Below are 23,358 nucleotides of genomic sequence, written 5' to 3' on the forward strand. Positions count from 1 at the left end.
AGGGAATGTTCTGCCGCTTTCCTTCCCCCCTACCTCTCGTGCCATAGCCTCTCCCTGTGAAGCTATGTTAGGCGCTTCTCAGAGCATCACGCCGTTCGGTGGCCAAGCACACAACAGTCCAGCTACATCAGTTCTTGNNTCTCCCTCCTCCGGTATCCGTACCGTTTCTTCTAATGTGGTCCCACCCCCTCCGACTTCCCCGCATCGCAAGCCGTCTCCCCGGCCAGTTCCTCCGCCGCCGACCGAATCTTCCGTGGAACTTCCCCGCCGGCGCCGGTTGTGGGATGTGGGCCCTGACGACGTGCGTGTCGTACTTCCGAGAGATCCACGTTTAAGCAGGAGGACGGGAGCTCCCTGCGATTTGAGCCAGCCAACCGGAAAGAGTGATACGTCTGGCCTAGACGCTCACGGCCGAAAGAAAGGGGAAACTGACGCGGATCCCCAGGACCCCAGCAGAGCCATGGCCGGCGAGTCGGGTGAAAAAACGCTCACTCATGCGACCAGAAGCAGTCTAGAGAACAGAACGAGAGCAACGGCGTCCTCGCCGTCTGGTCTTCCGTTGCCATCCGGGGGAAACTCCGGTGGTGATGAGGTGGGTGACTCGTCAGTGGCGGAGAAGAGAGACACAGAGGCGCAATCGGAACAAGCGTCTTCTAGAGACGCATTCTATGGAGTGGAAGGCCACGGTCGGCACGTCCGAGAAACTAAAGGTTTCTTGAAAGGTTTGTCTGCGCAGAGACCAGACAGTGGGTTGGAGTCCTGTACACAGGAAGATCGGCAGTCGCTGAAAACGCACACTCCTTCCTCTCTTCTGCAGAGTGCGAAGAATTCGGACAAAGTTTATCCCGAGTCCGCCGGACTTACGGACAGTTCAAAGGCTGGCGGATCTCTATTCACCCCGAAGCTGTTACCCGACCGGGATGTGTGTGAAGGGTCGCCAGGGGAGGAGAAAAAGCTCGAGAGACGAGGCGATGCCAAAGTAACCTCGTTGAAGCCTCACTGTGGAGGAGCGTCCACAGAAAAGGGTTCCACTCCGGTCTTCAGTCGTGAGCAGTTACTAGGCGGCGTCTCCATCAAAAGACACCGGAGACTCCCTTCCTCGGTGAAAGCGCCAGCAAATGCAGGGGTGGGCCCGTCTGCTACGGCTTCAAAAGGCGCTACTGAGAAACAGGTATCAGCGCCAATTGTATCATGCGCCGTGCGTGCGACGGGAGGGCTGGTGTCGGCTTCGCGAGAAACTGCGGATGCTTCCCCTGAGGCGCCGGCTAAGATTAACACAGTTGCACAAGCACAGTCGACCGAGGGGACCGCAAACGGCCGGGTAGGGCGGAATATGTGTTGCCACAAGTTGTTCTTCTGCGGTGGCTTAGTCAGGCGGACACCGGGCGGTGGTGAGAGCTCCGCCGCACTCCAGAGTGTGGGGAGGGATTCGTCTTGCATGGAGTTGTCTACCCCGCCACCCGGGCGTGCAGCTGGGGACGCCTCAACGTCTCTCGTGCATCCAGAAGCAGAAGATGCTGGAGACACCTTGTTGGAGTTGACCACAGGGAGCGAGGGCCGGGGGGGGATGAGTGTGGGGAGAAGAGGCAGAGGAGTGACGACAGAACGAGGGCTTTTGGAGGCACAAGCAGCTTCAGGGAAAACTGTGAAGCGCGGGCCCGGTGCTGTTGTCTTTCACCGAAACAGGGGGTGTCGGGATGAGAAGAAAATGAAAAGAGATCCGCAGGTGGCGGTTTTTCTTCAGCAGCTTCAAACCCGACATACAGTTCAAGGAGGGGACGGTGGTGAGGGAGCGGAGTCTCTCAGTGAGGACACTATCACGAGCACAGCTACTGAAGAAGGTGGAGACAGCAGCGAGGATGACGGCTTTTCTTTTCCCCACACGCGAGAAGAGTTTGACAGAGACAGAGCGGTCGTCCCTTCGTGGCCCTCAGCCCACCGCGAGTCCGGGCTAGGGGTGAGAGGACAGGAGGAGGTAGCAGTCGAGAAACCCGGCAAAGTAGCGTCAGGTGAAAAAGCAGGTCCACCATGCGCTCACACGCGGAAGGCAAGGTCAGGAACTTCTTCGGAGAGAAAACTTCTGAAAGCAGCTGCGGAAGGAGAGGATACCACAACGTCAGCCGATGCGTTTGATGAGAATCGGCAAGCAGCAGGCTCTGGCTCTGTGACGAGTGCTAGTGATTGGTCTTGGTCTTCGTCTTCGGATGACGAGGGCCTGCCCGCCTCGTCGAGAAGACACAGTCAGAAAGCTGAAAGCAGCCGTGGAGGTCCCTTGTCTGGCCTGTCTTCATTAGATGCTCAAATCCATCTTCTTTTCAGAGCGGCGGCGCGTGCGGCGATTGAACTTGAAGTGGCGCAGAAATGTGCGGATCGCGAACACGCAGCAGACCATGAGGCCGCTCGTAGTAAGCTTTCATTCTCCACTTCCTCTTTTCGCATTAGCGGACAAATCAGCGAAGACATGTCTTCGTCTCACGATCAACGCCATTCGTCTACCTGTTCGAGCATTCCATGTGTGACTTCCTCGTCCGCGCTGGTCTGCAACAGGCTACGGGGAGGCAATGTTAGGATGCCAGTTCCAATGGACTTTTCTTCTCGCGGCTCAGGGTCCCCGCCTCCTGATCTGTATTCTCTTCTTCGTGCAAGGCCGTTCGGTAGCATTACCTTGGCTCGACTGCGCGGAGCGGTGTGGCAAGTACGTGCGCTGAGAAAGCGAGCGGAGGCATCAGAGGCTGCCGCGGCTTCAGCTGTGGCTACCAGTGTTGGCGAGCTGACCAGCTATCTGCTACAACCGAATAAATCGTTCTGCGCTGATGCTGCGCCCGAAAAGATGCCGAGGGCAACAAGAGAAGGGGAGGCAGTCGGCTTTACACCAACAGATAGCGGAGAGCATTTGGAGGGGCACGACAGCATCCAAGGTCGTGACGCAAAGCACAAGAAGACCTCCTTAGAGGAGCGTTCACGTTTCAAAACGGGAGACACAACGTCTTCCGATCCCAAGCGGAGTCACGAAGAAGGGGGACTGCGCTTTGGGTCTAGAGGGACATGCGCTGAGTTCAAGTCTGCAGCAGCAGCGCTTTTACACGAGATGCCTGCGGTCCGGGAGGTGCTACGGAAAGTCGGAAGTCGATGTGGGAAGGTGATAAAGTCGGAGAGGAGACGAGTGCATGACGAACAGGAAGAAGACGGCGGCATGGGAAGGGAGCAGAGACACACAGGCCGAGCAGGGCGAGGAGAGAGAGAATTGGGACAGGGTCGAGAGAAGGAACGCAAGGGAGGGCTCAACGCCAAAGAGGATCTGACAAGTAGAGGCGATGGCTGCAATGCGTGTAACGCAAAACTGGGAACTGATGGAGGTGCAGGTGAGCCGATCGATATCGGAGGTTTTGGCTCGAACACCCCAAGCCAGCAGCTTTTTTTGCAGGGAAGTGAGACGCCGCCCAGCCAGTTGAGAGCTCGCAAAAAGGAAGAAGGATCAACAACGGGGTCCTACGTCCACCGGCAACGACGTCATGTCGATGCTAAACCATTTGCCTATGACCTACGTGTTGGTGGGGGGTCATGCATCGACTTGGCAAGCGAGGCTGGAAGACTGTCTTCTCGGAAGCTGAGTGAAGTGACATCCGCCAGCCACCCAACCAAAATGGCGTGCGGAGATGCTTCAGATCGGAAGCCATGGGAAGGAGGTTCTCGCGACGATTTTCAGGTTTCCGCGGATTCTGTCAGCCTCGATCGAGATCTTTTGAAGAAAAGTTGCGAATGGTTGGACGAAAATGACTCTTCTGACGCAGACAGCGACGCTAGTGGGGAAGTGGGACACCCTGGTGGCTTCCTTTTTGACGATCCGTTCGCGACTGTCGATGCCGGATGTTCCGGCGTATTCCTTCCAACTCACACACTTGAACTGAACCCTGGGGATGGCGCAGGCTTAGCAGGGCGTACTTCCGTCACCTCTCTTGCTTATATGTCTAAGCTTCCTTTGGCCGCTGTAGGGACAACTGATGGTGCAGTCACTCTCTTCGATGTCTCGCGTCCGCAGGCAGCCCACCACCTTTCTTCCTCTTCTTCCCGATCTCTTCGTGATGGACGAGAAGTGAAAGGCGAGGTGAAATGCGTCTCCTGGCACGAGGAAGCGGAGTGCTTGGGTTCGGGGCGTGAGGCGGGACAGGTTGAAATTCTGGATCCACGAGTCCGAGGGGGGATTGCGATGAGCTGGCGTGCGCATCGCGGTCCGACTGAAAAGTTGCAGTTCATCGGGCATAACGGTAGGCTCTCTTTCTGTTACGGGAACCGTAGAAGGCACTCAGAAAGCTACATGGTTTTCATGCGTTTATCGGGCCATGGGGACTTCCATGCGTGGAAGCGGGCCTGCTCAAAAAGAAGGCACTGGAGCAGGCGGGCACCTGGTTAGGGTTGAGATGGAGAATAAAGCGAACTTGTCCGCTCCAGGTGTTACGTGGCGGCTGTCCTTTCTGCAGCAGCAACACTGTGCGAGCACGAGCATCCGCTTTTGCACATGTATATGCTGGGGACAAAAGAAGGTACTTTCATATGAAGTATATGCTATCTAGACACGCGCCTACATCTGCGGACACTTCTTGAGCAGCGCGTGTGAGGATTTCGTTCTTTCAACCGAAGACAGGAAGCGAAAGATGACGTCCTACTGAGGGGCGACAGCATGGGGATGAAAGTTTCTTCGAACCGTTCTCAGAACGAAGGGCTCTGGAGGTGCGCCAACTGTGGGTCTATGTTCGCCTGTGCTCTGTCACCTGCAGTGTGCGCAACCTCTTCTTCGATGGAAATGTATGTTCGTTTCTGGGACCTGCGAGTCCCCCCGCCCTCTCACGCAAGAAAGTCCTCTTTTCTAGCTTCTTCGGAAGCGTGGGATGGCCATTTGTTGCGAGCAGTGAAAGCAGACAGTGGCATCTGCGCATTCGCGGTCTCTCCTGGCAGTGGGGAGCTCCTGGCTCTCGCCACACTTTGCGGAGAGGTTCAGGTAAGGCAACAAAACGTGAATGTCGTCTCTGGCATGGATTTGTTTCTACTCGGGGATTTTGAGCCGTTTGGCGTAAAGCTGGTTGTGGAGTGCGTCCTCTCCTAGCAAGGAGGTGCCTCAAGCTGAGTGGTAGCGCGTTGGCGTGCAGAACAGCCACGGCCTTTCGACGGGTTGGCGTTGTCTTCGTGTGTCGCGGACGCTTTCGGAGCGTTCTGCGGCACTCGCGCTGAGCCACCGAGCAGTTGTCGCGCCCGTCAGGGTGCAATGAAAGTGCATTCTGGTTCGCCGCTCTAGAGAGAAGTCAGAATGGAGTTATACACTCGGAGCCAGTTACGTGGGGAACCCAGCGTCTCCAGAGCGAATGTTTCACAATCCGGCTGGCCTTGGCGAGTAAAGGAACAGTCGGTCGCTCTGCTCTATGGAGAAATCCAGAAATCAGACTCGAAGTGTCTTACCGGTGTCACGGTGACGTGCGAGCCGATTAGCGATATTGTCTGCATATAGGGGGCGTGTTGTCGAATAGACTGAGAGTGGTATCTCAGTTCTTGCCGCGAAGTTTTCCCGCGTGCTGTGCTTGACGCCTTTCAGCTTCGTCCTCGTCAACTGAAGCTGGTGTCCCTGACTTTCTCAGCTTTCTTCCTGTGCTCACTGTGTTCGACTAGATTGCGCGTAAGTGTTCTCTGTTCTTTCACGCAGCTGATGACGTCCCCGACAAGCGTGGAGCCTTTTGAGCAGATTCTTGCTTTCCCGTCAGTGAACGAGCTGGACTGCTTCTCCTCACTCATCTTCTCCCAGAACGGCCGCGCACTTCTGGTGCAGGGCGAGAGACAGCACAGTGACCGGATGCGAGACGCCACACGTGAGTCTGAAGTGGCCCGTGTGCAGATGCCAGTACTGGAGCACTCCTATCTCTCAGTCTGGTTCCCCATGAAGATGAGCAGAGACACGGGCCACAAAGGAACACACCAAGGAGTCGTGTTGTAAAGGACGCTTGTGCGCATGAGCTCGAAAGAGCTCGGGGAGGCTCCATGCCCCGAGTCGGGCTCCCGGAGAACGCGTGGACCTCGAGACATAGCACTGTGTTCTGTTTCCCTCTCGTGCCCGGGGAGCAAAGGCACTGGCGCTCGTACACCAGGCGGTCTCTCTCAACTATCCCTTTTTCAGGTGGCTGTACCCATTTACGAAAGGGCACTTAAGCGCGTGCTGCTTGCGGTTTTCAGGCCTCCTGTCGTACCCGTTCTGCGAGGTGTGGGACCTGCAAGACAGTCGACGGCGGTCAAAAATGCAGTCCTTTGCCGCTTTCTGGCCCCATCTGCGTCGTTATCCAGATCTATTTCCGATCTCCGCGCTTGGTAACGAGAGAGAGCCGGGATGCACTTCCTCTTTTACTTGGGGGCATGCTTCTCCGAGCCCCCGTTCTTCATCGTCCTGTTCTGGTTCTGCAGCGAGGTCCGCTTCCAGCAGGTCCTCTTCGTTCGAAGCGTCTTTCTTTCCTTGTGCTTCTGGCTCCGTACCAACTTCACCGCGAAGCCTGATTTCAGCTGATCCCTCGGAGTGTTTCTCATCCTCGGCTGCTTCTCTCTCGCCACTCTTCGAATTACCTCTCTGTTTTTTTCCAGCCTGTGTAGCCGTTAGTGTGGAAGACAACTTGCTGCCCTTCCCGGCGGCAAGCGGTATCACAAGCTGCAACCTCGATCCTTACTCACTTGAGAGCATCATTTCCACGGTTTCCTCGGAATCGTCGTCGCGGCTTGCGAGAGATAGTGACGGATTTGGCAGGAGCCAGAGACCTCAACAGAGTGAGGACGGTCAAGACATTTCTGATGAGGCACAGGATCTCGGAGCAGGCATTAACGGTTTAGGGTCGGGAAAAAGAGAAGCTATGATGGATGGCCCTGGCTATCTTCTGTATCTCAACACAAGCTTCTCTCGTTTTTGTCAGTCAACGCTCCGTTCCGCTCGGCCTTCGACACCGCGCGGTGCCTGGCGTTCAGCTTCTTGCGAGTCAAGCGGGAATCGCAGCGAGACTCCAACGCGTGGCTCGGCATTCATCGTCTCTGCATCCCCCTCACAGCAAAGTGTTTCCGAGGAACGGTTATCAGCGCTCGTTCCCACTGATACTGTAGCGCCTCCACTGGGCACCAGACGAGAGATTGCACGGGACGGTGCGGAGCCAGCGGCCGGCCCAGCAGGTCTGGGAAGTCCCGGTAGCCTACGCGAGTCGGGCAGGCAGCATAGAAATGCAGATCCGCAGATAGGTCAGCCAACGAGAACAGCCCACAAAATGCAGGCGAGCGGTGACCTGTCTGGGGGGACTGATCGTCTCTCACGAGGCGAGAACTCGGCCTCTCCTTTGTTGCCACAGCAACCCCCAGCCAGCAATGCTGCACCACCGAATACGTGCTTCGCCACTCATGAGCAAGCTGGCAAAAACCTTCAGGAACAGGAAGACAGTCCCCCTAGGGATGCAGTCGAATGCGGTGGACTCTCCGGGATTTCTGTTGTCGCCACTCCTTCCCGATATGCGACAGTTCCTCTTCAGAGTTCGAGTTTGGCGTTACCGAGAACCAGAGCGGTAGTAGACGACGAAGGGGGAGACAGTGCGACAGCAGTCGTGGAGGAAGTCGTTACCCGTAAAAATTTGCCGGAGAAACCGGGGATAGTCGAAAACCCAGTTGATCTGCAAGATGAAAGATTGGAGCTCCGTTGTTCGTCTGATGTCAGTGTTAATTCTCGGCAACCCATGGCAACGTGCGGAGAGAAACGGACGGCACTGAGCACTATCGCACATGCCGACAGCTTGGGGGGTGAAGTTGCTCCCCGCCTGGTGGGGGGGGGAGAGACTCGTCCGCCTTCCATTACTGTATCCAAAGGGAGAGAGAAGCATTTGGCTGGCACAACTAAGCTTAAAGGGCAGGACGGCTCCGTGGCTGCTTACGGGTCCTCGTCTGGAGGCAGTCTCCGGGGACGGTCGAGAGCTCACTGGCACCCGACACGGACAGTCCTGTCGCACACCGGCAGGCGATATACCAAGGAGGAGGATCTGCTCTACTCTTGGACTCGACGAGCTGCTAGGGTCTGTCGTGGACCACTGGGCGGAGACTCACAATGGCCCGCTCGACGCTTTGTGTGCTCCTTCTGGAGAGACAAAGTGGTGGGCGTCGGGGGCCCTCTGCACCTCGCAGGGGCGATGAAGCTGTGGGACGCTACCACAGGTAGGACGCTCGCGCTAGGAGAACTCACTCCGACAGAGAAGCAGCTGCTGAGAACGGGCTACCACAGAAGAGGGAGCATCCGCCGTACTACGTGGCTCCGGGGCTTGTTGTATGCTCACGTCTTGCTTCATCGACTGAATGGTGGGACCATGGACTCGCGTACACACACAGTGACAGCCCCGCCTACATACGCAGAGGTCTAAGGGGCAGTCACTGCGCACGTCAGCGGACTGTGAGCGGCCTCCACTCTCATGGAATCGTTAGCTGGCAGTTTAGTCTCTCTGCTGGGGTGCTGCGTCAACACCATACGGCGTCTGCTGGCGTGACGTACATGTCTAGCGCCTCCCTCGGTATGTTTCCTGTCCTCGGTCGGACGCAGCAAGAGATGTGGCAGCTGTAGAGACGCCGTCCTTGTCTGGTGGCGCATTGACGATGCAAGGATCTTTGGTGTGAGCTTTACGTGCGCCAGGTCATTTTTTCGGCTTGGTGTCATTGGTGTATTGGCTGACCCTTGTTGGTGTACACGGTACGGCTTGACCATTGCAGCGGCGTTGGGGAAGCACTTAGCTGATGGCTGGAGCACCGAGAAAATCAGGCGCTTGTCGTACCGGTGATTTCCAAGTGCACACAGCGAGCACGGAGAACGTCGCTTCCTCGTGCAGTAGTTTTCCTTCCTTGATATTGAGTCGCGCATCACGGCAATCATGGCTTCCGCTGTGCGGACTGTGTTACTTGTGCGCCGACCAGGGCAGCTCTCGGAAGTCTCCTGCGTACGCCTGTCTCGTAGCGTTGTGTTTTTTCCGTGGCTGTTCACAGGTTTCATGGACAGTTGCTCGATCAGTTCCTCTAGTCAAGACATGCTGACGTGCGTGGCAGCACACCCGCGTGGAGGACCATTGGTGCTCTCGGGTGGTGAGAGGACTTCGACTGGCAGCGCCTGCGTCACGCTGTGGGGTTACTTCACCGTGGACCAAATTGATGCATTCGGCATGGTCTAGTTTAGAGGTTGAAAGTGCCTGGCACGGAAGAAGTGATTGCATGGTTTTGTAAGGCGACAATGATTTTTCCGTAGCAGGCAGCAGAAGACCCGGCCGACCCACGTGACGACTCATCGAGACCCCCCACCCACACTCGCTGAAAGGAAAGCGCGGCAAAGGAGGGTTCAACCCTAGACACCCGAAGTAACTCAAGAGAAAGTGAAGCAGCAGGTACTTTTCTTGTACACCGTGTTTATCGTGCCACTCCTTACCGTGGGAGCGATGGGCGGCCGTCGGCGGCACGCGGCCCCATCATTGGACGGACCGTGTTTCAGGCATTGAACTCACCTGAGGGCTTAGTTGTAAACTGCCTACGCTTCTGCATGTCTCCAACAAAAGGTGGGACCGCGGAGATTCGGGGCTTCCGCTTGGGTACGGGTTCCCGCCGTGCGTCAGCGAGTGAGAGTGACCCGGACACAGTGAAAGGGAACTATACAGGGTGAATGCAGACGGCGGGGGAAAAGAATAAAAGAGCCGCATGGAGAATAACCTACGGCTCGGTGCGCTGCCTTTTTTACGGGTGCGTCCGGCTTTCTGTTAGGTAGCATTGGCTCCTCCTTCGGTGCGTGTGAACTGCGGTCTCTCAGGGAGCGCTAGAGCCTCAGGACCGGCGTCCCAGCCGCCGAAGCCAGTGTGTGTCATTCTACGACGACGAACTGACTTTTACGTTAGGACATCCGCCTTTATGTCCGAGCGCAGGTCTGATTGATGTGCTGTCAGCGTTGAAATTTTTTCCGTTCAGTGATTGGAGGTCTGACGCTATCGACTTTGAAGCGCCGACGCTGGAGGTTTGTGTGTCTCAGGCGACACCCGCTTGGGGTTGACGGCTTCAACGAGAAGCGCCGAGGCAGCTGTTGTCAGCAGTCTGCTTTGGTACAGGACTCTCATATGGGTACATTCAAAAAGAGGTAATGCACGTAGTCTAGCCGCGGAAGTATGATGGCTGCTAAAACCGCGTCGAAAGGCATTGAGCAGAGTCGTAAAACTGGCGGGAAAGCAGGGGCAATCATGGGTGCGGAATGGCTTGTGCTTTTTGCCCGGTGAAGAACCAGCCGTGCTTTTAGGGGCCACACATTATTCGGGTGACAACTATTGCAGGGTGCCGCGGTCACTCTGAAGGTGTGCGCTTGCGCTTCTGTGGCTATAGCAGGAGGCTCCTCAAAACGAAGGACGAGAGCGGCGTCCTATCGCAGTGTGTCAAAACATAAAATCCTCTTAGGAGCAGCTTTCCCCCGGGATCCCCTGGGTGTTCTCGTAAGACGGGAGAGTTTGGTATTCACGGAAGCGGGCGGTAGACGGCATGCGATGAGGGATGTCGACGAAGCAGCCCTTCGGGGTCAGAACGGCCTCCGGCGCCGTCTTCAAATTCAGGCACATATTGTGGCTGTGGTTTTTTCCTTTCTTGAAAGCTAGGTGCAACGCGGATATGTGACAAGTGACAATACGTTAGAGTATTGCTGGCCTAAACCTTTCACGAGTGAGAAATGGCTTGCGAGCAGCAACGAGAGCTTTCAGCGTAACGAGGGGTTGACTGTCGGCTGATGTGATTCGCGAACCGGTTAGGCATCAATTACTTTTGGGTCGTAAGCATTATTGGCTTCAACAAACTGCAGTCGCAAAGCAGAAGGCAGGCGAGAAAACTCCGTGTTAGTCGCTTGCATACTCCTAGATGCCTGCGGCCTTTCAAATAGTTGAGAGCCGCCTTCCTAAATTGCTCTCTGCGGTCGAGGGACGTCTGCTGTCGCCCGTGGCGACTGAAAGGATCACAGTGGTGCGTGGGCGCCATAGCTACATGGCGTTCGACTGGTCCGGGAACTGAGTGCGACTGGAAACTGTTCTACCGTCACCGTCTGGCGCCCGACAGCTGTTGCACTCAAATTATTTTGAGACAGGGTTCTCCTGGACAGCGCGGTGAATGACGTCTGGAGGGTGGACCGTCACAGCTAGGGCCTTCCGCGGCTCCGGGCTTTGTGGGTACTGCCTGGGTCAGGATGGCGCGTGTGCGAGGGTCCGAATACAGCGAAATGCCACCCTCTGGGCTAGCCGGGACATGATCGGACACAAATGAACGGGTGACACCTCTCCCGTCTATCGTTCGAGGTCGGAAAGAGACGTCAGGATAATTAGGGGACAATGCAAAGCTTTCGCATTCCCAGAAGCGCCTTGTGCAAGTGTGGTTCTGCTGGTGAAGTTCCGGGCACCCAGCCCCTGTGTCATGGCTAGGGTACAGCCTAGCACGAAACTTGAGTCTCTGCGTCTTACCGAAAGAACGGCAGTGTTGTCAGGGTCTGCTTTGAAGGGCGCAGTTGCCAGAAATTCCGCTTTCTCTCCCTGGGGGTAGAGCGCCGCCATGAGCAGACTTTGCCACTCCTGTCAGGCATAGATGAAGACACCCTACTAAGAGCACAGGTGTACGCTTGTCCCGACATTGCTCCGGAGGGGAGGCGACGAGCTGCCGCCGTGGACAGACGCCAGCCTGCTTCAAAGAAAACCGCTTCACTTAGGCTCGCGTTGCTCATCAACGAGATGCCGTGTTGACAGGAGATCCCGGCCAGTTCCACTGCAGCCGGTAATACAGAGCTCCACATACCACTGTTTGCTAAGCTAATTCCAGGTAAGACTTTCACAAGAAGGACGTACAGTCCCCGGACTGGTAGCTAGCAACTGTTTGGAAAGCCGTCACAGGACTCCCACCGGGAAAGGAATGTGCGGACTCCGATAGTTGGCGCCGAAGCAGGGTGTGGCGGTGGAGGCGGGAACGCCAGCAAGCCTGCTATTTATCGTACCTCTGTGGCAAAGGATTCGAGGAACCGGTGAAACTGAGGCTTGTTGAAAACGTGCATTTTCAGCACACTTTTGGGCTTTTTCTTTTCACATAGCCGCTGGTAAATCTGCAGGCTTGTGATCGACTCCTGCACACAGCGGTCCAGCCAGTACACATGACACTACCCTTACGGGCCTCGACTGGGCCCACGGTGTGCAGCTGGTTGCCATCCGTTGTACTGTCGCAAGTTCGGTAGGTGAGAATGCGGAAGTGCGCTTCAGGGAATTGTTGATGTGTGGCCCGTGATTGGCCAGCTCTTCTCTGTGGACGTCGGAAAGAGGAAAACTATCAGATGGCGTCGACAGCGAAGTGCCTGGCCGGAAGGGGGGAGTGGCTCCTGGACGCTTATTGCTGTGCCTGCTTCACCATCCATACACAAATCTGCGAGCTGTACTCCGTAAATACAACGCGTTGGCAGCTGGAGGCGGCGATTGTGTGGAAGAGCGGTAGACGTCAAGGCTTTGTGAACAGTTTAGGGTTTATGGTAGATGATCGTGAGTCAATCACAAGCCTGCAGGTTTACCGGCGGCGATGTGAAAAGAAAACGCCCACAAGTGTGCTGGAAATGCACGCTTTCAACCAGACCCTGTTCCGTCGGTTCACTGGATCCTTTGCCGGAGAGGTACGCACAGCAGGCTTGCTGGCAGAGCGTCCCCCCCCTCTACCGCCACACTCTGCTTCGGTGTCAGCTATCGAAGTCTAACGTGCTAAGCCCTAAACCCATATCTACGAGTCGTGCCCCCCCAAAACAGCACGTTGGCAGCAGAGGGCGGCGCTTGTTTGGACGCGGTTGACGTGAAGGCTCTGGGAGCAGTCCACGTCGGGTTTAGAAGTAGGAGGCTGGGGTCGGGGCTTTTCCCTGGCCTCGCACCTCAACAAAGTTGGCGGCGGAACGCGTGGCAGCAGGAAATAGCTGTGTTTAAAAGATTTCCGCCCAGTGATACGGCAGGACGACATGCGCTCTTGCTAGCGGGTAAGCTGTCTGTCTTTTGGGAGAAACAGTGAACAGCAAACAGTCAGAAGCCTGGCGCCAACGACCCGACCCGGAGTGCACTCACCGCTTCTCGAGCGAGAGCCTTCCATAGCTTCTGGTGCCCCCGCTGTTGTGACGCCTGTAGTACTTGCTCGCCTGCATACACGCACGCAACAGCACAGATCCGTCCGGTGACAAGGTAAACCCCAACCCGGCATTCCCGCTTCACCGAAGTAATGAACGGGACAAGCCACTTTGAGCACTATGTCCCAAAACTCTGAAGAAGGTCGTCAGAGCTTCTCTGTTGACACTCGTAGCGCGGTTACGCACCCGAAGCGCCTTCGCCAGACCCAGTCGAAATTTCCCTCGACGTCACACATGGCCTGTTGCGACCAAAACCTTGTCTGCTCGTCGTACTCCGGAACTCCTCAGGTGTTGTCTGGCCGCGACAATATGGATGATGGAATCACGCTAAAGTGTTTCCTACCACAGAAGATGCACGTCTGTGAGCAAGAATTTGCTTTCTGCTTTCGAATTGCCTGAGGCGGGTTTCTTTTGACCTTTGGCCCCGTCATAATTTGAGGCGGTTGAGACGTACAGAGTTCTTTCTGCTTTTCTTGGAGCTCTTTATTAGATACACTGAGCTCTTCCTGCAGCTTCTTCAATTCATCTATCTCGTCGAGTACGGGATCTCTGAGACAGGCGACCCGGCAGGCACAGAAGCTTAAGCGCTCATCATTTGCTCACTTGCCAACATCCCCCAGAGGGAACTGATACCCGCTGTGAAACCCAGGCAGCTGCGCCGTGTTTTCGCATCGGCTGTAGTTCTTTCCAGCTTCCTTCAGAAAGTGCGTGAGGTAGGGGGAGACGATAAGAACTATCTGTGACCGGCCCGAGGGGCGCGCGTAACAGGCATCAGAAGCCTGCGGCTGTTGATCTTCAAAACAGTGCTAAGGGAACGCAAATTCTATCTCCTTGCCCGAAAGGGGTCAGCCTGAAGTGGAATAGCGCATCCAGACGCTCCTTTTCAGCTGGAATACCTTTGGTCACGCATTTCTATTGTGTGTGTGTGTGTGAGCGGAGATTCCGAGGCATCTGCCGTGGCCTCGCTGATGATCTCACCAGGGTTCATCAGACCTATCATGTTGCCACTGAGCGCCCGCCTGCTCACTCTGTCTGCTTACCTGTATTCTCCGAAGTAGTCGATGAAGAACTCCTGCGGCTCCGATGGTCTTTCTTCCGCTTCCCAGAGTGCCACGAGCACTGCCAAGCAGATAAAAGGCCAACATCATGACTGATCCGTCGGAGCACCGCGGCTCAAGAGGTTTTGTCACACAGCTACAAAAGGTTTGTGGTCCGGCTTTGCTTGGCATGTCCCGCGTGACTGCTAGCATCTACGGCAGAGACATTTGCTACCAGACAGCGAGTCAGAACAAGAAACAACTCTGCCCTACCAAGTGGCGCCCTGCCACCAACTGCCATCCGCGAGATTCCACCCTTGAAACCAGTTCATCGTTGCCGACATAAGGGGCCGGGGGATACTGAACGCGGGTGTCGCGTATTGCCACGAGTCAGCGAGGATGTTGTCCCGTCTGCGAGAATAGACTGCGTGGTTACGTCAGTCCGCCACCGAAGGCAACCGGTGTTGCTGCCCGACAGTGTGAACGGTAGCATGAGGCTCTCGCTCGTAGAGCCTTCTTCAGTTCTTCGCGACCGTGCCAGGCAGCCACCGGCTGGGTGCAGGGAAAATCCAGCCAAGCTTGTCTGTGAGCAGATTCTTGGGGCCCCTCTTTGGGAAAATATACAGGGGCGCTCAAGTCTCTGTGGTCAGTATCTAGCTTCGTGCAGTCGCCGTACGGGTTAGAAGCGCGTCGATAACACGAGTATCTACGAGGTACTTCCTGAACTCGCGCATTTTCTGTTTTCGTCTGCGGACTTTAGCCTCGTCTAGTGATGGCGGCGCAGTGTTGGCCTCAGGTGCCGGAGGCGGCCCTGGCACCGCGTCAGCGGTAGTGCCCGAGCCTGAATCAGACTGTATATCTGACGGAGATTCTTCTTCTCGAGTTCCGGTACTCATTTTTGCAGTTACGCAAAAGGGAGGCTTGAGTGCGCTCAGAACGGCGAAGTGATGAAAATAGATACGGTCGTACGCAGCAGGCGAACCGTATGGGAAATACACACGGGACCGTGTTTCCCGGCAGCAGCTGCTTCCACAGTCTTCCCCTTTCACTCCGCATGACTGATGAAAAGCCACATCGGAATATGCAGCGGAGTCGCTTTCTGGAAGTCACAGTACTGCGTGGGCCCCTGCCCCGCAGTCTGCCGCTGAGGAAGGGACAGAACCGTGGCCCGCGAGTTCCTGCCTTGGAGGTCCCTGAAAGAACGAGACACTTTGAGCACCGCCGCCGACCTGTTCATCGAACACTCCGAGGAATGTCTTGCACTGGGACGCACGAAATCCGTTTGCTCAGCTGAACTGGCCACTCAATAAGACAGAGTAGATCAGCCACGGGATAGCAGAGAGCGTAGGAAAACTCAGCATCTGCGTGCCACCGGTCCAGCAGTTGTCACCCGGCGCCAGCGTCGTTCACTCGTCACTCGCGGGGCCTCTCGAGCGATCCAGAGTGCATTTCATAAGGAGCCTTACTAGCACACACAGGAACGATTTTCAGGATCCCAGGGGATGATCCCTGGAGAACCACCCTTTGGATCGGCCGCGGTCCGTGGAATACGACCGACCTTCCCACGGCCAGGGTGCACAGGCTATCGCTATGTCGGCTAAGGTGCACCGTCCCTACCCGGACTCGCGACGTAATGTTCAGATCGATAAGTAACAGTCCGGCGGAACAGCTTTTCGAGGCGGCGTCCGTTGTGGGGCCAGTTCTCGCGGCGTTGTGATTGGCGGTGCTTGGTGTCACCGCAGTTGAGAGATGTCTTAGTAATATGTACGAGGGTGCTAAGACTCGTAAACCCCTTCTTTGATCTTTACCCACTGGGGTCGCGAATCCTGCTTGGGACCTCTTGGCCCTTGAATCATCCTTAGTTGCGTGACAGGGACCCCACGTTCAGTTTACGGGGTTGCGGAGGCCCCACGACCGTTCGGTGAGTGCTGCCAAGGCGTGCCGCGGTCCGCCTCGCGGCTACTCGGAACTCTGTGAAGCTGTAGAGGTAACTGCTCTCTATAACCAAGGGGCAACCCAATTTCCAACGGCCGAAGGAGATACACCGCTGGTTGGGGGCTTGCGAAGATCTTTACGACAGTACTCTGCAGCGCGTCTCCTCCATGAAAGAAGTGAAATGCGCACGGGCATTGCTACCAGTTGGGATCATCAGCTAATGCCTACGGCCATGGGACTGGGCATACCAGCTCGAGCATCAGAAGCACGGAAACATGTCCCTTTGCCAAGGGGATATAGCAACAGTACCACTTCTGCTGCCTTTTCTACCGGTGCGACACTAACCATCGATCAGGTAATTGGTGTGGAGCAGCTGGTGAGGGAGAACAGGCGGAGCAGGAGGCTCCTCGCCTATCTGCTGAAATACCGCCACGAACCGTCCCGAGAACACGCTGTCCAGTGAGAGATTTGCCTGGTCGGTCGACACTCCTACTGGTGTTGGCGTCTTCCCCAAAGAAAAATCAGAATGAAAGACGGGGACAGCCGATGACAGACCGAAAGTACACGAGTTGTTCCTCTGCAGAATTCCGAAGTCCTGTCCTCCTGAGAGCCCCAGCTTCCGATTTCGCTGTCACCTGTCGTTCGCTGTGTTTCGTTCCTTGGGTTCTCGACTCCTCTGCGGACTTCACCCCGCGGCTGCTGATACGGAAGTCGCTGCTCTGTCCCACCGGGCACGGCAGGTGTCTCTGGCAATGCAACTCGGAGTGTGCTCTTGAGAACACGCTACGCCTCGTCATCCGTCACCCCTGAGGCTCCGCGTGGTCTGCTGCCTGGTGGACGCAACCGGGGATTTTGTACGGAGTGCTAGCCCCGCTACTAGCTACGGCGGCCTCCCTTCTGGCAGCCGTTCAGCCCACAACACATAGATTCGCAAACAAAAGCGGAGTCAGAAACTGGTGGCCACAAGACGTCTTTGACAACGTGAACTGAGTTCGCGATAGGCAGCGGGCTGCTGCTGGAGAGCGCCTTAATTCAGTCAACGAGTTCTAGCGGTTGCAGCGCTGACCAGGACGTGGAAAACGCATGCGTGTACCCTCCCAGCTGTCCAGACACGGCTAGCAGCTGGCCCCCGTACCAGGGTTGAGCTCTGAAGACATCACAATACGCGCGAGCGTATCAATAAAAAAAAACTCAACCTGTAACATGCGTAGAGCGCTTTTCACCACAATAGCTTCTTGGACAATTGCCGTCATTGTGGGCCACTCCAGTATAAAAATGTGGTTCTAGAAAGGGAACGCAGCGCGTCGTTCGTCGGCAGGGCGCGCCATCGCATGTCTGCGCTGGCTACGTAGTCTGGAGTCGGCTGGTATATACGCTTCTCATCTTCTCTGTCCGCCCGCTCTCGTGTACAAGACTCAGTGCCTCTTGTAAGTCTCGGTCTTCCCTTTCCCGCAAGAACAGCTCTCTCGCACCGGCGAGTTCCCTTCTTTCCACTGCAAGCCATACACGCCAGCATGAATCTGCAACAGCTGGCTCCCAACAGGATGCAACTGAAGCGTCGGTACGACGGCTCCACATTGTTTGAATGTGACAGTATGCAAGCGGCAAGCGCAGTCAGGGGCCACCATTTGAAGTGCAACTGCCTGTCCTAGTTTTTCTAAAAACAGGGAGACACTCCAAGTCTCTTAGATGCAACCTTCCTCTCTCGTCTTTCCTTGCCTGAAGGACAAGTTCTAAGGACTGACGCCTGCCTTCTGCGATGCCTCTCACACTTCCTCTTTGAACTCTCCGGTTTCCACAATACAGCCTCTCTATGCAGGCAACCAAACACTTTTGGTCCCGTCATGCCGGGCAATGGGTTTTGTTTGCAGCGATGCTGCTTTCTAACGAATTCTGTACGGTGAGCTCTCCTACATACCCGCGAAGAGACCGGAACTCAGCTACCCTATCATCAGCGGCCCTGCATTGTGCTTTCAACTTCCCTGTCTTGGCGGCCCTCGCCAGATCTTTGCTAGCACCGACCGTAGCCGATCCTTTCGCGAACGGAGTACCTGAGCTCCGCTTCAGCACCGTTTCTCCGCTTCTCCTTGGAGAAGAGATCGCGCAGTCGGGAGCGAGTCTTCAATTCACTCCGCGTGCGCACAAAGCTCTTGCCGTCTGGGTGCCGCCAGTCGACGTTCAGAAAGCGGACGATGGGACCGCCCAGAGCCCAAGTTCGTTAGTCCCGTCAATCACGGGGTCGGAAGTGCACCACCTGGCGACGGGCGGTGGTTCTGGACAGCACGGCACCACTCCATTGGAGAGCCAAGATGAGGATCCTCGGCAACTAGGGACTGCAATAGTGAGAATAGGGGGCACATTACCTATCATTGTGGGTGAGCTCCGCCATCACGAGGCTTCGAACTGTGCAAGACCGTGTACCGACCGTGGCACTGGTAGAAGCGCCAAGGAGGCAGAGCATCTTTGGAGACTAGGAGGGAAGACAGCGGCAGGGGAGCTACCAGTTTTGATGCCTAGGAAAGTTAGCTTGGCCGAGGCCGGGGAACATGCAGCAAGAGGCGATAGCTCAGTCAAGCCAGGGGCGACTGTCCCTCCGGGGGAGCACGCTGACCCGAAGACGAAGAAGGACAAAGAAGAGAGAGAGCCGAAGAAGTCGAAGAAGAGGCTGAAGAACGGTAAGAAGACTCTACAGAGAAGGCCAGCCTTCCGAAGGAAGAGTAGCACCGGCAGAGAAGAAGCGATACACGGCTCGACGGTTTCCTCCAGTGACTCCGGCTCGCCGTTCTCAACAGACGGATTTGGTGCCGGTGCGGAGACGAGCAGGAGTGACGATGGTGGGGAGCAGAACGAAAGTGACAACGGGAAAAGCCAACCTGATGGAGCGAGTTTGCGTGAGACGCCAGAAAGTGACTCAGAAGACGCACCAGTCAGAGAGGAAAAGCCGGAGGAAGCCGCAGACGCCGAGGCAGAACTCGAAGCCGCTGGTCTGGAGCCTTCTGCGGAAGCGGATCCTGCCCTGAAAGGAGCCTTCGACGACGGCACGGCTGAGCCCGACAGTGAGGAGGATCAGAGGACTCACAAGAAAAGCAAAAAGAGCGAAACGGAGAGAGAAAAGAAAAAGCACCGATCCTCGGTTGCTGGGTGGTTCAAGCGTAAAATTACGGGGGTAAGGAAAGAGGGCGACATGAGTGAAAGGCTTCCCAGCTTGCTCGGTGGCAAGCCCGCAGTTCTCCGCAAACGAGGGAACTCTGTACACCTGTTGAGAGACTCCGTTCCTCTGGATGTTACAGGTCCACAACGTTACCGCCTACTGTCGTGCTTCCGCCGGAAGTTGCGTGATTTGTCTACTTACGTGATAGGGGACTGAGCGTTGAACGCTCCCATACGGAGACTGGGAGGTATGGGTTACGGCCAGTTTATAGGTACGGTGCTGTCCAGCAAGGTTTCCGGCTGGCACTCTTTGTGGCTGTTGGCTGCCGTATTTCGGGTACTGCATGGGTAACCCTGGTGTAGACTGCGTTCTTCTTACGATGCATAGTTACCAGAACTCAAAGTCTGTCTTTGAACTTGAAGACGCTGGCTCGCATGCGTCTTGCGTCCCACTTGCACGCCCTCAGAGGCGAGAAAAATCAGAATGTGATGTTAAGCAAGGCTACATATTTCCAGAATGTGGGCTGAACCGGTTATGTCTGTTGTTGCGCATCACGTGATCAGAAGGGCGCGTGCAAGGACCTCAACACAATCGCTCTGCGTATTCCAAGTGATTCAGTGACACCAGATGGGGAAGTAGCTGGCACTCAGCGCGTACGGCTGAAGACCTAGTACGACCTGTTTGGACAGAACGGAGAGGGATGGACGGGGTTTCATCTGCTCTGGTTCTTCACTTTTCTTCTTTGCGTGTCCGACTGTAGCTCCTGAAGAGGATCTTCAACATGAAAGCGCTCTCCAAGAAGGCTCGAGTATCGGCGGCGATCGACAGCTTCCTTAATTCTCAAAGAGCGATTGCAGGTCGGTTGTTTTTTCTTCTTATGCCCTCGGCCCGCGGAGTGAAGTGGACCTCGCTGCAGCGGTAGAAGACTTCTCTCCCGTGTGTGCTGGCTCTAAACCCAGATCCTGATTCCATAGGAGGTGATACGTGCTATCACGAATAGCAAGTGTGTCACACCCGTGCGCATTCGTGCCTTGCCTTGGAACGGTGCACAGTTCACGAGAGCTCTTTCGTAGGGTCTCCTGTTTCTGTAAGAGGTCGTGGAAACCAGGAACCCTGCTCACGTGGTTGGAAAATCTGGTGTATTCCCCAGCGTACTAACGCTGTAGGAGCAATGAAGACAGTACAAACGGTGTGACGTCGGGGAATGAGTGGGCCATGTCGCAGAAAATCGAGACAGATGCCAGTTTCTTGGGAAAATATCGGAGCACGCACCCAGAGCGTTGGTGTGCCAGGATGGCCACCATCACAAACAGAAAAATATGAGCCGCCTTCTCCAAGACAATACATCCCTCACAAAGCCTGTATTGTTACGGGGTGCAGTTCAAGCATCTTTCTGCTTTGATAGCACCGCTGTCCTCGATCGAGAGTCGCAGTTTCGTTGGCTCCAGCGATGATCGTTCAGTCCAAGGAAACTGGGGAAAAAAAGGGCTAATCTTTGTTTAAGGTCAGACACGATCCGGAGAAATTGAGGTCGGTGATGGAGTGTGTTTTAGGTGTACCGGGTAAGACTGGGTCGACTCTCGCAGCGCCAGGCCGATGCTGAGCGGCTGTCCGCCCAGCAAGGGGGTTAAACGGTTGGTCCGCACCAGCACTCGATGGCGTCCCTCATGGGGGATCACCAGATTTGTACTGAGTCATGGCTTGTTGCGTGTGCTTGAACAGTGTCGAGAACCGTGGTGCCTCACAATCAAGGTCACTGCGACTTTGTTCCCTGCCCTTTTGCGTGCATGTTTCTCCAGACCAGCTGAAGTGCGTCAAGATCAAAAGCATCAAGAGCCGAAAGAAGGACGCAGAGAAGTTCTGCAAGAAATTCAAAAAGCAGACACGCCTCGCCGAACTCTGCCGGATGTACACGGACTATCTGGAGCAGAAACTGAAGGAACATCAAGAATGCAAAAGCCTCGACTTCTACGGTGCGTCGCCTTGCGCCTCCACTGTACGCGTCAGCCAAGTACCGCGTTGCCATCGTCCACTGAAGTAGCTATTGAACTCGGGGCGATATTTTCAGAGACAAGTTAGAAACTGCCTTCGTAAAGTCAAATACGCATCACCAGGCATTATAGAACTTGAGACACTGAATATGATTCCAGCAACTAGGTACATAGCTGCTCCTGTATTCCCCAGATGAGAGACACTCTCTGGGTTGCGAGAAACCATAGCAATAAGGAAGAGGCAACACCTGTCGAGGCGGAGCTGAAGAGCATGGCGCCACCCAGGTACAGTTTTTCAGCGGAAACTTGGTGAAACTTTCAACCTAGCAAGAACAGTGTCGGCTAGCGGTCTACCGTGATGGGGTGTTTGATCATGCTTCCCAGGCCCTGCTCTGTCCTGGCGAGAGGTCCACGCTTCCTTGTTAAGCCTCAGCCTTCAAATCTAACGGAGAGCACCTAGACCGCGTGACAGGAGTTTTGTGAATGGACGGACTCACTATGTAAAAGAAGTCTGTGGGTCTTTGTAAACCGGCGCTCTCGTATTCTTTTCTACTGCATTGCGTTTCTTCCCCAAGATAGGTGCCTATTTCCTTACGTTGGTGTCTCGCAGGAGTTTCGCGGTTTGAATAGTGACTCCCAGAGACCGAATCCATCCTCCGCACGCCGACAGCCCAGGAGGCACTTACGGGCTATACGCCGTAAAGCGGAATTCCTAGTTTTTGGGTATGGTTTGGGCGCTGTGTATGCAGACTGCCTCGACAGAATGCAATTGCCTCTCCTGCAGCCCATGCTAACGCGATTCGAGGAATCGACAATTTCCGATGATGGTAGGGCTTTACCAGCGCTCTGTGTTCTGTGCTTGCCGGTCCCTTCTGCTCGTGGACCGTCTTCCTCCGACACTAAGCAAATGCGCCCAGAAGGGCCCGTCAGATGTGTAAGTGGCCGGTCGTCCCGCATCCTAGCGGCCATGTTGGCTGCAAAACTCTAAAGATATGCCCCGCCGACAGAAGACGAGCCTGATCCCGTCGGGACTCGCAAGCGTTTCGGGCGAGTGCCGCTGTTTTCTCCTACCGTATATCCAGAATCTACTAATTGAGACGCTTTCGCTGCATGCATTTCCAGATTGCCGTTTCCAAGTTACACCAAAGAACTATTGTGGTCTAGGCCGCGAAGCGAGGCGGATAGATACACCGCAGCGGTGCTGCGTATGCTACACGTCGATACTTTCTCCTGGCTGTTCAGAAGTGCCTTCAACGGAATAGTCCCTTCTAGGCCGATCCAGTGGCTTTCTTTCGTGCGACTCGTTTATTGGTTTCCACACGTGACTGCGTGACTGAGCCTATACTGCAGTCCAGTCAGAGGTATTGACCGGAGAAGACACACAGGGCAAAAAAGAAAATAGGTACCCACTTTTTGATGCCGGCCAGAGAAGGGCCTCCCTCGTTCCGCTTCCAAGCCGAAGGAAATGCAATCATTCTGTAAGCTCTTCCGGCAAAGACCATAGGTAAACGCCACGAGTTTCTGTTTTCATGGACTGACGCATTTCTTGGTCCGGGATTCACACGCTGGTGGCATTGGTGTGAGAGTGGCGCCTGATCAGACGACTACGATGAAGTAGGAAGCGACAGCGGAACGAAAAGCAGTAAAAAGAAAGGTATCGGTGGACTGTTTAAGCGAAAGAAGAAACACTTCTCCAAGAGTGGTTGGCATCTGGTCGTGGGCCTCAACAAAAAGGCATTAGCCATGGCGCTCAATATTATGGAAAGAGACGGGCCCGACATCCGTGGAGGTTTTCAAGCCGCATCTTGTGTGTTCGAGGACGAGCTGGAGCGGAACGAGAAAACAAAAGGCATCAAGCTACACAAAGCTGCTAAAAGGCAACAAAATAAAAGGAGCAAAAGGCTGCATTCGGTAAGTCGGATTCGTGCTTTACATCTTACTACGTCTTCTTTTTGTTTGCATCTAGGCGAAAGGAGACGTATTCGGGTATGCTGACTATAGTGGCAGTGAGCTACAATCTTCCCCGTCTGCGGGAGGGACTATCAAGATACCACT

General features: G+C 55.3%; 4 protein-coding genes across 4 annotated transcripts in view; 2 read left to right on the forward strand and 2 right to left on the reverse strand.

Moving 5' to 3' along the window:
- CSUI_009047 (uncharacterized protein) lies at positions 1–9,840 on the forward strand. Its single transcript, XM_068069166.1, has 5 exons — positions 1–4,265; positions 4,776–4,996; positions 5,693–5,855; positions 6,217–8,211; positions 9,028–9,840. Exons 1-5 carry the CDS (start codon positions 65–67, stop codon positions 9,207–9,209), a joined length of 6,762 nt encoding a protein of 2,253 aa, XP_067918854.1. The 5' UTR covers positions 1–64; the 3' UTR covers positions 9,210–9,840.
- A 967-nt stretch (positions 9,841–10,807) lies between these two features.
- Positions 10,808–12,160, reverse strand: CSUI_009048 (uncharacterized protein; the record flags this gene model as incomplete). Its single annotated transcript, XM_068069167.1, has 3 exons — positions 10,808–10,855; positions 11,511–11,618; positions 12,035–12,160. Coding segments are annotated over 3 exons (282 nt in total), but the record flags the coding sequence as incomplete, so codon positions are not given.
- Positions 12,161–13,473: 1,313 nt separating this feature from the next.
- CSUI_009049 (associate of myc 1 domain-containing protein) lies at positions 13,474–15,284 on the reverse strand (the record flags this gene model as incomplete). The annotated part of the gene is made up of 3 exons (XM_068069168.1): positions 14,903–15,284; positions 14,230–14,308; positions 13,474–13,738 (listed from the first exon to the last, which is right to left on the reverse strand). Exons 1-3 carry the CDS (start codon positions 15,120–15,122, stop codon positions 13,474–13,476), a joined length of 564 nt encoding a protein of 187 aa, XP_067918856.1. The 5' UTR covers positions 15,123–15,284.
- Positions 15,285–17,353: 2,069 nt separating this feature from the next.
- Positions 17,354–23,358, forward strand: part of CSUI_009050 (uncharacterized protein) — a 9,114-nt gene continuing 3,109 nt past the window's right edge. The window contains exons 1-5 of the mRNA XM_068069169.1: positions 17,354–19,327; positions 20,073–20,169; positions 21,112–21,285; positions 22,053–22,130; positions 22,904–23,214. Coding sequence (XP_067918857.1) covers positions 17,975–19,327; positions 20,073–20,169; positions 21,112–21,285; positions 22,053–22,130; positions 22,904–23,214 — 2,013 coding nt within the window. The 5' untranslated portion in view covers positions 17,354–17,974. The remainder of the gene's footprint in view (positions 19,328–20,072; positions 20,170–21,111; positions 21,286–22,052; positions 22,131–22,903; positions 23,215–23,358) is intronic.

Source organism: Cystoisospora suis (assembly GCF_002600585.1).
Source record: "Cystoisospora suis strain Wien I chromosome Unknown contig_5262, whole genome shotgun sequence".
Taxonomy (NCBI): Eukaryota; Apicomplexa; class Conoidasida; order Eucoccidiorida; family Sarcocystidae; genus Cystoisospora; species Cystoisospora suis.